The 16,147-nt window shown below is 37.5% G+C and overlaps 1 protein-coding gene across 1 annotated transcript; it reads right to left on the reverse strand.

Moving 5' to 3' along the window:
• Positions 1-116: 116 nt before the first annotated feature.
• On the reverse strand, positions 117-15,153 carry RSL24D1 (ribosomal L24 domain containing 1). The gene is made up of 6 exons (XM_045529623.1): positions 14,925-15,153; positions 10,729-10,842; positions 8,955-9,027; positions 4,278-4,341; positions 2,203-2,288; positions 117-971 (listed from the first exon to the last, which is right to left on the reverse strand). The coding sequence occupies exons 1-6, from the start codon at positions 15,003-15,005 to the stop codon at positions 898-900; spliced, it is 492 nt and encodes a 163-aa protein (XP_045385579.1). The 5' UTR covers positions 15,006-15,153; the 3' UTR covers positions 117-897.
• Between the last annotated feature and the right edge of the window lie 994 nt (positions 15,154-16,147).

Consider the following 16,147-nt stretch of genomic DNA (forward strand, 5'->3'; position numbering starts at 1 on the left):
ACTTCATATCTTTGTTTAGTACCTTTAAATAATAAATATATCAGCATTATTTTTTTTTATTTCAGAATATTACAGGGTGCCCATCAATGCGTGAGTGGATTAATAAAAATGCAGCATTACTTTTAAAATAGTTTTATTTTATGTGCAATTAATGGACAGATGTTCTACCCATAAACTCTATTTTTCAAAAACAATTAGGAGCTTTTATACAGAAAATCACACCAAAAAAATTTTAAAAGGCACTGGGATTCCTCTGCTTTTAGATCCCTGCTGGGCTAGAAAAATAAAGCTTGTTGTACCAGGAATCACAACTTAGGACTGAGTATTCTCCAAAGTGGAAATTACATAGTGCCATTTCAGGCAAAGATTATTCAGCTTTCATCCTCAACATCCATAGTTAAACCAGGTCAGACCAGTTCAGTATGATTAGGCTTCACAAGATGAGGCCATTATGCTCTTCTTGTAAGATGCTAATAACCCAAAACAGGAAATACTGATCAAAATAAAAGATATTATTTGAAGCTGATAGTCACAAATTGTTAGTTCCTTGTTGTATCTCCCCTTCTAAAACAATAAAGAGAATTTTATTGCAAAGAAAATTTCATTTTACATATACTAGCCAGAATTTTTGTCCTAAGTTATTATATAAATGCTGTCTAGTGCCATTATCCAAATGGCATGACCATTTTGTCCACAATTCATTTCTATATTTACAAAGAGAATTTTCATAATTTACATGAAGCACATCTATCAATGAAGGTTTAACACTGAGATGCAATCCAACATCCATACTATCTGATGTTTTGCAGACAGCAAAGTATCCACTAGTGACACTAGTTCTAGTGTCCAAAGGACACTGTCAAATGTACATATATAGAAATGGTTACAGTGAGATTTTTAAGAAACATCTTCCATGTCCACATCCTGTTGTAACTGCTGTACCATTTTCTCTTCCAGCTGCTTTCCTTTACCTTTAACAAAAATAAATAAAAAAATTAAAAACTTAATTCAATGTGTCCTTACAGACTTCATATCAACACTTTATAAAGGATTTTGTATGTTTTGTAATATTATTAGCCATTTCTAAGAAATTTAAGGATAGTAATAGCTAAATTTATAAAGGACTTATGCATGCATAAAGTAAGCACTGTATACACACATATCATTTCACCCTCATAACAGCCCCTGATTTAAAAGATGAGACAACTGAAGCACAAAGACAGATTAACCTGCCCAAGGTCACTCAGCTAGTAAGTCATGTAAGTCAAAGAGCTGGTATTTGAACACTGGTCATCTAGATTCCAAGGTCCCTGTTCTGGTCCCTGTCCACTGTATTATCTATCTCAAAGAGGATTACCTAAAAAAATTAGATAACAATGATTCATTCCTGCTGCTTTCTATCAGTTTGTATCATCAACATGTTAAACAAATCCTCCAGGATTTTGTCTATTTGTTTTAATAAAATTTGCTACAATAACTCAGGGAGGACTTTTACACAAATCTATTTGACACGTGGTTATAGAATTTGACTTTTACTAAGGTTTAGGCAAAATTTCTCTCCCTTTAGCCTGCATAAGTAAGTAAATTACATAACAGATGGTGCCAGCTGAGTAAAAGACCGGCTTTCTAGCACCTCACAAACTACGCAAATGAACAACTACCCAAATGGGTGACTACTAGTAAATAACACAATCACAAAGAGAAGGTTTTCATATAAAACAGTAGTCCTCAAACTTGAGTATCAGAATCACTTAGAACACTACTAAACAGAGGCCCAGACTCAAAAGGGCCTGGGCCTTTGTATTTATACTAAGTTCCCCAGGTAATTCCAATACCAACCAAAGTTTAAGAACCACTAATAAAAACACTCTGTCCTTTAATCAAAACATGTATGATGCAAAATCATCCATGAAATTATTACTCAAATCACTTTGCCTAACTTGGGGAGGTATCTTTTGGAAAACAGAATTTAATGAAGAAGGAAAAAAAATACTATATGCAATAGATTGACAGCAACTGGGAAATATACTGAATAAATTATATTTTTATAAACCAAGTCATATCATAAATGTACTCTGAAAGACAACATTTAAATGAAAAAATACCCAAAGTTAACTGGTACCTAATTATACAGACCACAAAAATCTAGATTTTTCATTTCTCTACCTAAAGCAGAAAAGTCCTGTGAAATGCAGTACTTACCTGCCAGAGGGGCTCGGATAAGATGGATGTTTTGTTTGACTTCTTTGATGTCCTGAACTTTCTGTAGCTCTTTATTTTTCTTTAATCTAGGATAAAACATACCAAAGCCAAAATTTCAGTTACTGAAACTACAAGAGACACTAATTCACAATACAGCTATTAAATTAAGTTGACCACACAGATGGGAAATGGGAACTACACAACTGTCCTTCTGTTCACTCCCTTTTCTTCTCCACTTCCTCCCCCAACCCAGCAAAACATCAACACCAAGTAAACAGAGTCTCTCAGTTCTCTCAAATTACTCATTCCCAAATGGCAAGTGGTTATCTACTTTATATTTATTCCGGAAATTTAAGGTAAAGTGACCTGTTAAGCCCTTACAGATCTACATTTTCTTCTCTATTGACTCAAATTCAAAAGGATTTTTAGTTCCCAAATAGCTTAAACAGGACTTCTATGCTATCACAACTTATTCCTTCATTATATCCCTGTGTCTAGTCTGGCACAAAACAGGGCTCAATATACATATTTACTGAGTGAATGAAGGATGTGACTGAAGAAAAGAATGAACAAATCTCAGGGATTAATGTTTATTATACACATGTACTCTACTACATAAAACAATCTTTTCTCCTCAAATAGGTAAGTCTCTGTTATGTAATTTTAAAAAAAATTCAGTAATTAACAACAGCACAAAACACATATGATGTTCTAAAATGCTAACAGACTAGTTCCCAAACATTTAGGCTCCTTTTCTGTAATGCTTTAACATTCTTTCAAGCTAGTAAGCTGCTGGCACACCCTCTTTTCTACGACACATTCCACCGTGATTAGATTAAAAACCAACGCTCTTGCTCTGAAGAAATAGCTGGCTCCAGGCTGGGGCAGGGGAAGTACAAGATGAGGCTTGAGACATCTTATTAGCCATAAAACACGAAGGCCCTCAAAGAAAGATGAGGAATTGTCAAAATGACACGAGAGCCTGCCTGAAGGAACTGGCACAGTCAAACGTGGCCCACTTAGAACATCAAAATAAATGACAATAAAGAATTACAACCCACTGAATACCATAAAAATCCACGAATATACACAGACGTGATATGAATAAAGGAGTAAGTTTTTAAAGTGAGGGGAAAGGGAAAGCTCTTTCTTACATGAGAAAGCCAACTGAGAAATGTAAAAGGAATGATGGAATTAGAAAAACCACCATTTGGTAACAGTAACAGTAGTAACTGATTCAGACAAGGCTTTCTAATGGATGCTATTAATAAAACCAGTAGGTACAAGTTTGAGGAGGAATAGGCTTTTGCTCTCAATGAACCTCTCTGAAAATAAGTATTCATTACAAGAAGAAAAATAGTAACTTTCAGTGGAGTAACTTGACAGACACCACCTTAAACAAGTGATCAAATTTAACATCACCAGCAAGGTGACACGTGTGCCTCTGACATGATGCGTGAGAAGGACACATCATCACTTCTGTGATATTCCTGCCAAAGGTGCCTAGCCAAAAACTAATCATGAGGAAAACATCAGATGAACCCCAATTGAGAAACATTGTATAAATTAACCGAGCCAGTACTCTTCAAAAGTGTCAATGTCATATAAGGTAGATGAGAAACTGTTCACATCAAAGAAGCCTGAAGAGATACAACCACTACATGCAATGTATGATCCAGGATCTTCTGTTGCTATAAAGGACATTATTAACAATTAATGAAATCTAAACAAGGATGTAAATTATGTAATAGTATTAACATCAATGTTAATTTCCTGGCTTTGGTAACCACAATGTGTTTATTTAAGAGAATGTTCTTATTTTGGGGTTATATACACAGAAGTATACTTAGAAGGAAAGGGTAATGTGTCTTCAACATACTACATATAGTTCACAAAAAGAAAGTAAATGTGGTAAAATGCTAACAGAATATACAAGAGTTCTTCATGTTATCCTTGTAAGTTTTTTGTAAGTGTGAAGTTATGTCAAAATAAAAAGTTAAAGAAAAAATACGAATGTCTCTAGATAGCTACTAGTAATCATTTTTCTAACAGTTACTCTATACAAATATTCATACCTGTTCATTATAAATTTGGCTTGGCGTTTCTGTTTGATCTCTTCAACTCTCTTCATTGCATCAACTACAAAAAAATTCATAATAAAAGTTAGCAAATTTATGTACATTCAAGCAGTATGATTATAACCAACAAGTGCTTTAACAAACACTTCTATTTAAATGAAAACCTTCATTGCAAAAACAATCCCCACTGAAAAAGCTGAAGAAAAAATATAATCTTGACTGATGGCACTGTCAATTTTCTCTTTCATAAGTATCATTTCTGGAATTTTTATTCAATAGCAGCCTTTCCTGCTGTTAAGTTTTCCTTCCACTTTAAACTAGTTCATTGCTTTTCAAATTTTATTATAAAGAGAACTTGGATTATTGACAACTAATCCCATCCTTAGCTTGTTATCTCCTCTCCTTGAATAAACAGCATCTTTCAGGTCATAAACACGTTTTCTTCAAGTGTCTGGGATATGGTCAGCACACGATGAATATTGGTAGAATGAACAAATCAATCAATACTGCCATGTTCTCAATCACTAAAATCCAACAGTTTTAGAAAATGTCTACAGGAGCCTTGGCTATAGGGAGCTTAATCCAGCTATGTTCTAGAATCTGTATCAGCGCTATCCAATGTACGAAAAACCACATAAGTAATTTTAAATTTTCTAGTAGCCACATTAAAAAAAAAAAAAGGAAAACAGGAAGAAATTTAATGACATATTTTGTTTAACCCGTAAGTCTAAAATATTGTCATTCAACATGTAATCAATACAAAAAATTATTAATGATATATTTTATTCCTGTTTTCATACCAAGTCTTCAAAAGTCCAGTATGTATTCTCAATTTATAGCACATCTCAGTTCAGACTAGCCATATTACAAGTGCTCAGTATGGCTAGTGGCTACCATACTGAATACAATTTCTGCTCTAGCTCCTTAAAGTATAATCTGTGGATCTAAAGAAGAACAGAATAGTCATATAGTCTTAAAGCATCTCCCCACAATATGCTTATTAATCACAAAGAATAAAATAGTAACTCTCCAGTGGAAAAACCTGGCAGACACCACCTTAACCAAATGATCAAAGTTAATACTGTCAGTAATGGGACTAATGGACAGCATGTGTCTCCCGACAAGACACACTAAGATCTCAGCACCACGTCTCTGGTGTTCTTGCCAAAAGTTCATTACCCAGATCTAATCTTGAGGAAGCACTGGACAAAACCCAGGTAAGGGATTTTATACCAACTACCTGGTTCATAGTCTTCAAAACTGAATGTCATGAAATATCAAGACAAACTCAGGAAATGTCACAGATTAAGAAAGACTAAAGAGACCTATTCTTACAACTTTTACAATAAAGAATATTAATGGGACAACTGGAGACATAGGAATAGGTTTGAGATTAGATAATATTATATCAATGTTAATTTCTTGATTTTAATAATTGCATTGTAGTTATATGGCAGAATGTTCTCTTTGGATATACACATTAAACTATTTAAGGATACAGGAGCATTATGTATACTTAAACAGTTTAGAAAAAATTATACACTGAAGGAAGGAAGGAAGGAAGGGAGGGAGGGAGGAAGAGAGGGAGGGAGGAAGGAAGGGTGGGCGGGAGAAGGAGAGAGAGGGAAAAAGAAAGTTAATAAAATATTAACATTCAGAGAATCTGGATGAAGGCTATCAGAAAATTCTATTCCTGCAACTTTTCTGTAAAGTCTGAAATTAAGCCAAAATAAAAACTTTTTAAAAATGTAGTCTGAGGACCAGTAAAATTGGCATCACCTGGGAGCTTGTTAGAAATGCAAAATCTCAGGCCCCACAGACCTACAGTATCTGAATCTGCATTTTAACAAAATCCTCCAGGAGGATCCATGGGACCTCTGACATTAAAATGAGAACTATAGGTAGCTGACGCCTGAAATCCCAGCACTTTGGGAAGCCAACACAGGAGGATCGCTTGAGAACAGGAATTCAAGACCAGCCTGGGAAACATAGCAAGACTCCATCTCTACAAAAAATCTTTTTTAAAAATTTAGACAGGCATGGTGGCAAGCTCCTATAGTCCTAGTTGCTCAGGAGGCTGAGGCAGGAGGACTGCTTGACCCAGGAGTCCAAGGGTTACACTGAGCTATTATCAAACCACTGTACTCCAGCCTGGGTGACAGAGTGAGACCTCATCAAGAAAGAAAAGGAATAAATGAAAAGGAAGGGAAAGGCAAAGGGAAAGGTAACAAAAGAAAAAAGAAAGAAAATGTCAACTACACATTTGCATATGCAATAGCTTAGAATTAATAATATGCTGGATATGTAAATTTTTTTTCTTAGCCTTTTAGCAAAAATGATAAGGACAAGTTCTAGCACTCAGAAGCATTTCTCCACCTTAAGGTTAATCATAAGGGAAACAAACACAAGAGGCAGGTAAATTCTTTCCAAAGAATAATACACTGTATTTCCAAATATTCCAGAAGACTGAAACATTTTGAATTTAAAAAGCATCCGATACACATTAAAAATTGGTCTGCAATACAGAGGGACATGAGGGATAAAACAAACTATTCTTCCTAGTATTCTTGCTTTTGAAGTTCTCCTACTACTATTTCTGTGTACATCAGCATCTTAACAATCACACCTAAGAGCAATTGAGGACAGGCTCAATCCGCATCCTCACACAATTCAATAATGCAATGGATACAGAACTATTATCAACAGATTAGTTTACAGACAAAATGATGTTGAAATATGAGGGGTGTGGGGAATCAACGAATTTCTCAGAAGGTTAATATATGTTTCTGGAACACTATTAACAACAACTTTTATTAATTACATAAAACAGCAGGAAACAATTTGAAGTTCCAAAAGACTCTCCTACTGTCTACCTAGCAGATCCTCTTTGAAAAATCTATTTTCAGGATCCCGATACGAAAGGATAACAAAATCCATGCAGAAAAAAATCAATAGAGCATTGCTTCTTACACAATTTACGGATGTATAAATAAGGTGGGCAAGGGAACGAGACCCTGTGTTAATACCTCAATCACTTACCATCTAACAGAAACAATAAAATAAGAGTACTCAGTAAAATGTACTCAGAGGGCAGGTACTGTGTGTGACCTGTGCATCTTTGTACACCACAGGCAGTGCTTTATAAATGTAAAGTGAGTTAAAATAAATTAAGAACTGCGGAGAACATCACTATTAAAGTATATGAAGTCTTACAGAACACAGCAGTATTTCTCAAGAGCAATGCAAATAACATGAAAGCAGCATGGAGGGTCATCGTGACTGAATACTCACGTATCACTAAAATGGGACAGGTACCTCAATTTCAACATCAAGCTGAATATGTACCAAATAAAACTAGTTATAAAATCTGCAAAAATGATCTGGAGCTGCTGTGCTCAAGTAATAACATAAAAAGAAAACAAAGGCCAAAATGAAATAAAACTGAATAGGGTCCAGAAATGCTTTAGGACGTTCCAATAATGTCCTTGATAAGAGTACCTTTTGGAATCAATTTAAGAATCCTATGAAGTTAATCTCTTTAGAAATCCTCACCAAATTATAAACCCATAAAAATGAACTGCTTTTCATAAAGTAACTTTTCTTCTAATTATAAAACAGAAAGGAAAGACCTTATTGGAAGAAATGAAAGGGGAGGCCAGAGGAGGGGAGGAAGGAAAAGAAGAGAGGGGGAGAAAACCCAAGGGCAGAATATTTAGGGCAATGTGGAAAAGGGAATTCCAAATCTGGACTCTAATTTCTCCACATGGTCCAGGAAGATAAATCTTTAGAAGGTGTCAAATACTACCACAAAGGTCCGCAACTTTTCAATTCCTGCCCTGAAGTCTTGTGACTCACTGGAGAAAAGGTGCTGAAAGGGATGCACACCTATGATCCATTCAGAGAGTGATAAAGTCTGTGGAATTCTAAGCCTTAGGGACTTCTGGTTAACAAACCAAATCACCCCCACACGCAATACTAGAAATGCTTAAGGACAGCACACAAGCAGCCGTGGGAGGAAGAAAAGTCAGAGCCGAAGGCCTTAAACACACAGGACCATAGCGGAATCTATAAGCTAGCTCAAGACACTAACACTACACATGGGACTCTTTTCAGTAAAGTCTCTGCCTACATCAGGAAAAAAAAAAAGATATTATTGCTTGTAATTTCAGTAGCCTATAATTTCATTTTTACCTAAGTCAAGCACGTAGAAGTTCTCTTAGAAAATTTGTAATGATCATCTTAAGTGCTACACTTTTAATTTTAAAGAACCACTAAATTTTATAAGGTATACAGAATACAATTTATATCCCTAAACTAGATCTAAACTTATAAAGTGTGTTAGGTTTTGTGTCAATTTTAACTGTGCCACACTCACCCCAAAACTTTTCTATTTCTATTTTTTTCAGATTTTTGTATGTTTTCACATCTCTGGGTGGGCACTTCAAGTAGTATCAAATTTAATAATAATATTTTTATACCAGATACACCAGACAATTCTGAAAAGGGTTTAGGATAGCTTCTAATAAAAGATATACATATAACACAACTATTAAAATGAGGATAAAAGAATAAAAGCCAAGCAATGAAAATGAGAAATTCAATATTTAAACAATAAACCAGTAATATCCCAAACCAGTCTCCCCTGAAAATTCCTCATATTTCCTTGTGACTTACTAGTTTTATTCCATAGCTCTCTCTGGTATTTGATAGGTTCATTTCTACGTTTTTCAAATTCAAATGAATTATCCTGTAAGAGGAAACAGAGGGGGTAAAAATATGGTTTTAAGAAAGGAAACATTTAAGACATCTTCCTTTTCACAAGAGTTCCAAGTGAACACGTGTTAACATCTCCTCCCCACTCCCCAGGGTGATCTCAGAGAATCTCAGGTTTTCAAACTTTTTTTCCTTTATACACCTCCTTGTACAAGACAGCCCTACTGAAAACATCTCTCCGTATCCAGGTGATACTCAAATGGAGAGGAGGGGAGAGTATCACCCCCATCCCTCAGAGGGCAATATAACAATCATGGGGATTACAAACAAACTGGAAAAGCTTCCTCAATTTCCCAGCCCCAGATAAGACTCACAGCCAAAAATTTTTTTATTAGGTTGAACCATATGAAATTGCTGTTTTTCACACACTAAAGCCAAACATCAAGAATTTAATATGGCTCAACCTAAATACCTATCTGTTACAGCAAAAAGGTGTGAAACAATATGTTATCTTCAAATAAATGTGCTGCTACCCAGAAGGATGTAAGATTTATTCATTTCTTCAGGTCCCCTCCAAACACTGATACCCCTCTCTCATGGTTGGTATTTTAAGTCAATGATCCTATTAATCTAAAAACATGCACAGCAATTTTGGAAAAGCTACAGGTATTTCTTGGTTTTCAAATCTATCTGACATAGGCATAAAGAACAGCACTAAATCTGTATTTAGCTATTTCTTTTATATACACACATTTGTTCAGACCACAATAACCTCAGCAACAAGGTAACTAGTAATCAGCAAATGACTGTGACTGGCATCTTTCTGCACTCACGCAGCTACCACTCGCATTTGGGATGCAATGCTGCTTCTCACCCAGACTGAAAATTCTATGTGTGACAATTATTGCGATTTGGCCTTGCATCTTGTCAAATAATCTTTATTTCACTGAAAAGCACCCCTGTTAAGGAAGCCACAGAAGGGCTTCATGGCAAATGTTTGTAGATATTGTCCTTTAGCAGTAGAGAGGTGGGAAAGATGTTGTAGGTTTTGAGGGAAGAGGAGGCCACAGAGGGAGGGGATAGTTTAAAAGATCTTCCTCCCTCAAAGGCAGCCTGTGCTGCAGCATTCCTCTCCTCCCTTTACAGGGATCAAATGTGGACAAGCTTCAACAGATCCTGTTACCAATTCAACAACAGCAATATGATGGTGAGGGCTCACCCCACGAAACTCCCTCACCCCTTGACTTCCCTTATTCCCCTTCACACTAACACTACTAACTAATCTCTCTGCTCTTAGACACAAAATTCTGCTAAAGAAATCTAGAAACTGATAAATGAGTCTATTAAAAACCTCTTCTAAGTCCCCACTGCTGTCCTCATCTAATCTCTTAACTTCCTCTCAAAATCCTTGAGTAGAAATTTCTAACTTCACCCTAATCCATTTAAATGACTTTCTTCTTTGTTTGCAAGAGCTGAAAATAGTTTTCTGAGAATAAAAAAAAAAATCATTTCTATAAAACTGGACTGGGAATTTTTTTCCTTTTTCAGAATTCTACAGAATTACAGTTTTCAGGATCATGTGAGAATGAGATTATTTCCATAGCCAAAAACAAATAAAGCATTTGCCAATCATATGACAGGAAGCCTTGTTATAATTAATTAAATCACATACACCCTCCAAAAAATTAAAATTTTGAAAAATGTAAAAACTATATTGATAGCTGATTATACTCACCACTGTAAGCTCTTTACCAGCTGCTTTCCGGAAGGCTTTAGTCCACCTGACCTTGCGAGGATTGCGCTTCTTTTTAAAGTTTTTATGACATTTGGATTTACAAAATCTGAACACCTACAAGAAAAGTAAGTTAAAAATATTGAAAAGTCAACATTAAAAATTTTTCTAGCATGTTACCCCTGCTAGACAAAAAATACTACAAAGGCTGAGAAATGAATGGTTCTCACTCACAATTCCTTCTACTTACTCACAACACCATGTAGAAATGTGTAAAACATCAGATTAAATGGCAACTGAATTCTTTTTTGACTATCAAATGTCATCCCAACTAAAGGCTCAGAGCCCTGAAAATATGGCTTAAAACTACTAATCATTTTTATAGAGTAACAGTAAAACCTCACAATGCCTTTGAATAAAAGAAATAGTTTGAAGTTATTCATTTAAGTCCCTTCTCAATTCAAGATAATTTTCAAATTTCACTTTCTATAAACCACAATGGGATTAAAGTTTCAAACAATCTCTGAAATCTCCTTTGAGTCTTTCATTCTTGTTAAAAGCACAATACACTTTTAAAAGCAACTAAAAATGACAATAGATTTGTTTTCTAAAGTATTTATTCACAGATATAGTAAGATTCTTTATTACTTTAATTTTCCACCTTTAACCCAAAAGATTTAAGCCTTCAGTGTTAACTTACAACTTAATAATGCTTCAATTGTTCCTGAAATGGCTTATTGCAACTCATTTGATAAATCTAAAATGCATTATTTTGTTACTTTGTAATATCTTAGAACACATTGCAATTTGTTTGTTACTGGAGGAAATGTGAAGAGAAAAAGTAATTCTTTGGGGTTTAAGAATCTTGGCAGGCCGGGCACGGTGGCTCACGCCTGTAATCCTAGCACTCTGGGAGGCTGAGGAGGGTGGACTGCTTGAGGTCAGGAGTTCGAGACCAGCCTGAGCAAGAGCGAGACTCCATCCCTACTAAAAGTAGAAAGAAATTATCTGGCCAACTAAAAATCTATATAGAAAAAATTAGCCGGGCATAGTGGCGCATGCCTGTAGTCCCAGCTACTCGGGAGGCTGAGGCAGTAGGATCGCTTAAGCCCAGGAGTCTGAGGTTGCTGTGAGCTAGGCTGATGCCACGGCACTCACTCTAGCCTGGGCAACAAAGCGAGACTCTGTCTCAAAAAAAAAAAAAAAGAATCTTGGCAAAGAAAATTAAGTAGCATTATCTTACCTAGAAGGTGTGACCCATAATAAAATAGATCAAAATAAATAGTATAAACATTTCAAACCAAGGAAGGCTGTTTATATATCACATATCATAATACTTTTCACCATATATGTATGTTGTCCTATGGGGAACTTCAAGCAGGTCACTACACACACTAGGACAGTTTCCTTAGAAACTGTCAACATCAGTTTATCTGATCTAGACCCATGCCTCCAGGATAGCCTTCCCCTAAGAGACCTGAGTGAAAGCATGTCTGTAACCTTGAGTTAATTTCAAATAGACTAGAAAATATGAGAACTACTATAGTCTCCTAGAGTAACCTACTATGAAATCATTACTGGCAAATTTCATCTGAGTGTTTTCAGCCCAAAATACTGTTACCTCTTTAAGTAAAAGCTTCCTAAATTTCACACCTACTAGATAACCCCCAAGTAAACCTCCATTTCTGAGATCTATCTAATGAGGGGACTAAGCTTGTTCCGGATCTTCTCAATTCCAAACAGAGCCAATGAGAAGTCTACTTGGCTGTTTGTCTAATAGGTTATCTGAAAAGCATAAAGAAGTATCTGAAGAAACTGGAGTCACTGGAGGTGTGAAGGACACTCAATCAGCAAATATGGAGCTGATACCATCTACTATGTGTCTGATGTTGTTCTAGGTGCTAGGGATACAAGAATTAATTAAAACATGGTACCCTATCTTGGAAAGTTTAGTCTAGCAAGGTGATAAGTCTCACTTTGGGAACAAAAAAACATCAAGATCAGACTAAGATATCAACAATGGGATAAAGCTATAATCATGTATGAAGTACTTTGTAAACATTTATGAGGAAGTGGCTAAAACTATGGTGGGGTAGGTGGTAGATGGATTATGTGTGAGGCAAAGCTTTGGAGGCTCAAGTTTCCCTTTTAATCTAGTCCCCTATCATACTCAGTCTTCAACATGGAAACAGATGATCCATCATACCCTGGCCTCAAAGTTGTTCAGACCTTTCTTGTTCCACTAATTCAACACTTATTAAGGCCTCATTAAGGTTGTAGGTATTCTCCCTGTTTGCAAAGTATGTGAAAATATGGAGCATTAGCATTAATTCTACCTTTAAGAAGCTACGTAAGAAGAGTTAAGAGGTGACGTTTCTATGAAAGACAGTCTTAAAAGCTAAGAGAATAAGACAGAAAAACTAGATAAAAGACTATGAAAGTGGCAAGTGCCTAATTTGAACCAGGGCAGGAGGACAGAAAGAAGGCAAAGACATCACTATCCTTGCAGAGGCAGAATGGATGGGACTTGATAATTGGATACAAAAGATGAAAGATTCAAAGATGACTCTCAAGTTTCTAGCAAACCATCTAGGCACATAAAGATGGTATTAATTCAGAGAGTAAAAAGATATGATGTATAATAATAGGGAATTTTCTTTCATTAGGCTCACTGTTAGGTGCAAGCAGGATTTCCCCAACCAATGGAAAACTCAGATGTGGAGCTGAGAAGATACAGATTTGGTAGAAAAGATGAGACACTTGTTCTTTGTTAAGTGTTTCAGGACCTCTACTTCTTCCTATTTCCCCCATCAACTCTGTTCTGGATCCACTGGTCTTCCTCAGGCCAAGCTGACTCACAACTAACATAACACTGTCCTTGTTAGACTTCCTCATCAAATTGAACTTCCACTGTGTCTACCAAATCAATACCCAGGTCTCGGTATCTCCCACCATCTGTTGTTCTAATTCCAACACCCAGCTGGGCAAAATCATAAAATCATGATGATTAGATCATTTACAAAATCACATTGCCCACTGTGAATTAAACCCCAACCTGGCAATCTTTCGGTTCATTTTTATAAATTTCTTATCATGTTCCTTAAAGCAAATATTCAACATCTTCCACATGCTCTTCTAAGTTTTCAAACATAGTTCTGAACCCTTTCAACTGGATCTCTTGTGCCTAATTTCATTAGGTCAATACCTTTGGTCTACTACAGAGATACACAGCGATGAAGTCAGACGTGTTATTGTTTAGCATGTCAAAAATCTTGTTAAATATACAGATTCTTAGATCCTCCACTCAAAGATTCCAACTCAATATATCTGATAGAAATCAGGAATCTTCATTTTTAACAAATGCCCATTAATTCAGAAGCAAATGTGAGAGGGATCAAATTATGAGAAACAATGCGTTTCTCTGAGAAACAGAGGAATGGGGTTCATTCTGATATGAGAAAACAAATTAATATATCATTCAAAAACTCTTTCACAACTAGGCTTCAAATCTATTACTTACATTTATAGGTTTATATTTGTATTTGGAGCCCTACCCCAAGCATCTATCATTTATATTCCAGTCACTTCCTCAAACAGATGTAATTGGTCTGTTCCGTGCCTTTGTTCAAAATGTTCTTTCCTTTCACCTGGAATGCCCTCTTCTCTCTTTCTTCCGCAAAATTCAAGATCCAGGATAAATGTCACCTCTATTTTGAGTCTTTCCAGCCTCCCCAACTCACTTTAACTCACTAAAAGTTTCCCAACGGTAACTTAATACATAACCCTACCATTACAACATACGCAACATTTCTATGAACCTCTACACCTTGGCTTGGCCTGGGAATACGTTCGACAAAGTTTACTGGAATCGAGAATTTGGCCCACGTACAAGAGTAGCCAAACAGCCCCAACGGACCCCCAGATTCCCGGTGGGCGCTGGCAGGGACTGCTCCTGAATCTCATCACAGCCCATCCTACCTAAAGGTGGCCGGGTGGCCAGCTCCGCCACGGACGCAGGCAGGAGAAACTCCCCAAGCAGAAGACTGACGCCGGAGCCCCCTACTGAGCCGTCCGCCCACGGGAGCAGCGCGGGGATCCCGGGCCACATACCGCAGGAGCAGAAGAACCCGGCGCCCAACCGGCGCGCCCGGGACTCGCGGGAGCGCGGGTGGCGCGCGCACCGCTCTCGGCCGCCTCACCTTGCAATCGTTACGAACGAACATCATGCCGTGGCCAGGGTAGATTGGCCCCGAACAGAAATAACACTTCTCGATACGCATGTCGAACCCGCGTGGGTCCCCGCCGACCAAACGCCAAGCTTGAGAGGAAGTGACGTAACACCACGACCGGAAGTGATTTTCTTCCCCCTCCCCGACCCGGAAAGGCGAGCGTCCTTGGCTCTTGCGGGTCCGTAAGACGCAATCCGTACGTGACGGTGCCTCCCGGCGGCCGCGCGGGCAGAAGCGCCGCTGTTTGGCGCAGGCGCAGAGCCGCGGACGAGGCCTGTTGGTTCTTACTCTGGGAAATAATTTGCTCTCACAGCTCCTCTTTATACATTGACATTTACCCGTGTTTTATATAGCTTAGCTTTGGTGGGCTCTCCACATGTTGGCCTGTCTCTAAGAACTTATTTTTCCATGGCCTGTCCCCGACCCTCCCGGGATTGCGCTCCCACGCGGACTTACCCGGCGTAAGCAGGGAGAACCTGCGGTCAGTCCAACATTGCTTTGAACGTTGCAGTGAAAACAGTTGATCCGCCGAGGCTCCGCGGACTTTGCCGGTTTTTTTTTTTTGTTTGTTTGTTTTTTTTAATAAAACCTGTAGTCCCAGCACTTTGGGAGGTTAAGACTGGAGGATCGCTTGAGACCCTAGTTCGAGACCATCCTGGGCAACATTGCGATACCCCATCTGTACAAAAAATAGAAAAATTAGCCGGGTGTAGTGGCTCTTGTAGCCCCAGTTACTTGGGAGACTAAAGCAGGAGGATGGATTAAGCCCAGGGGTTTGAGGTTGCAGTGAGCTACCCTTGGGCCACTGCATTGTAGCCCTGGCAAGAGTGAGATGAGATCCTCCCTCTTAAAAAATACACGCACGCACGCACATCGGTGTTCACCTTTTTCCCTTTTCATTTCAGTTAATATACATATGTTGTAAACATACATTTGCACAGGAAACTAAAGTTCCCTCCCCAGACCTCCACTCTTCCTCCACAGTGGCAAACAGTTCGTGTTATTACTTACCAGAGATTTTCTGTGCATAGACAGACATGTATTTCTGTGTGTGCCTGTCTCTATTCCCGCTTATTTTTTATAACACTAATGAACATGCCATTAACCCTTTTCTGCATCTTGCTGTATCTCCGTTGGAATGTGAGCTCTATAGGGGTGGGAATTTTTAGTTTGTTTTGTTTACAGCCATATCC

The sequence above is a fragment of the Lemur catta genome, chromosome 1 (genome assembly GCF_020740605.2).
Source record: "Lemur catta isolate mLemCat1 chromosome 1, mLemCat1.pri, whole genome shotgun sequence".
In the NCBI taxonomy this organism is placed as follows: domain Eukaryota; kingdom Metazoa; phylum Chordata; class Mammalia; order Primates; family Lemuridae; genus Lemur; species Lemur catta.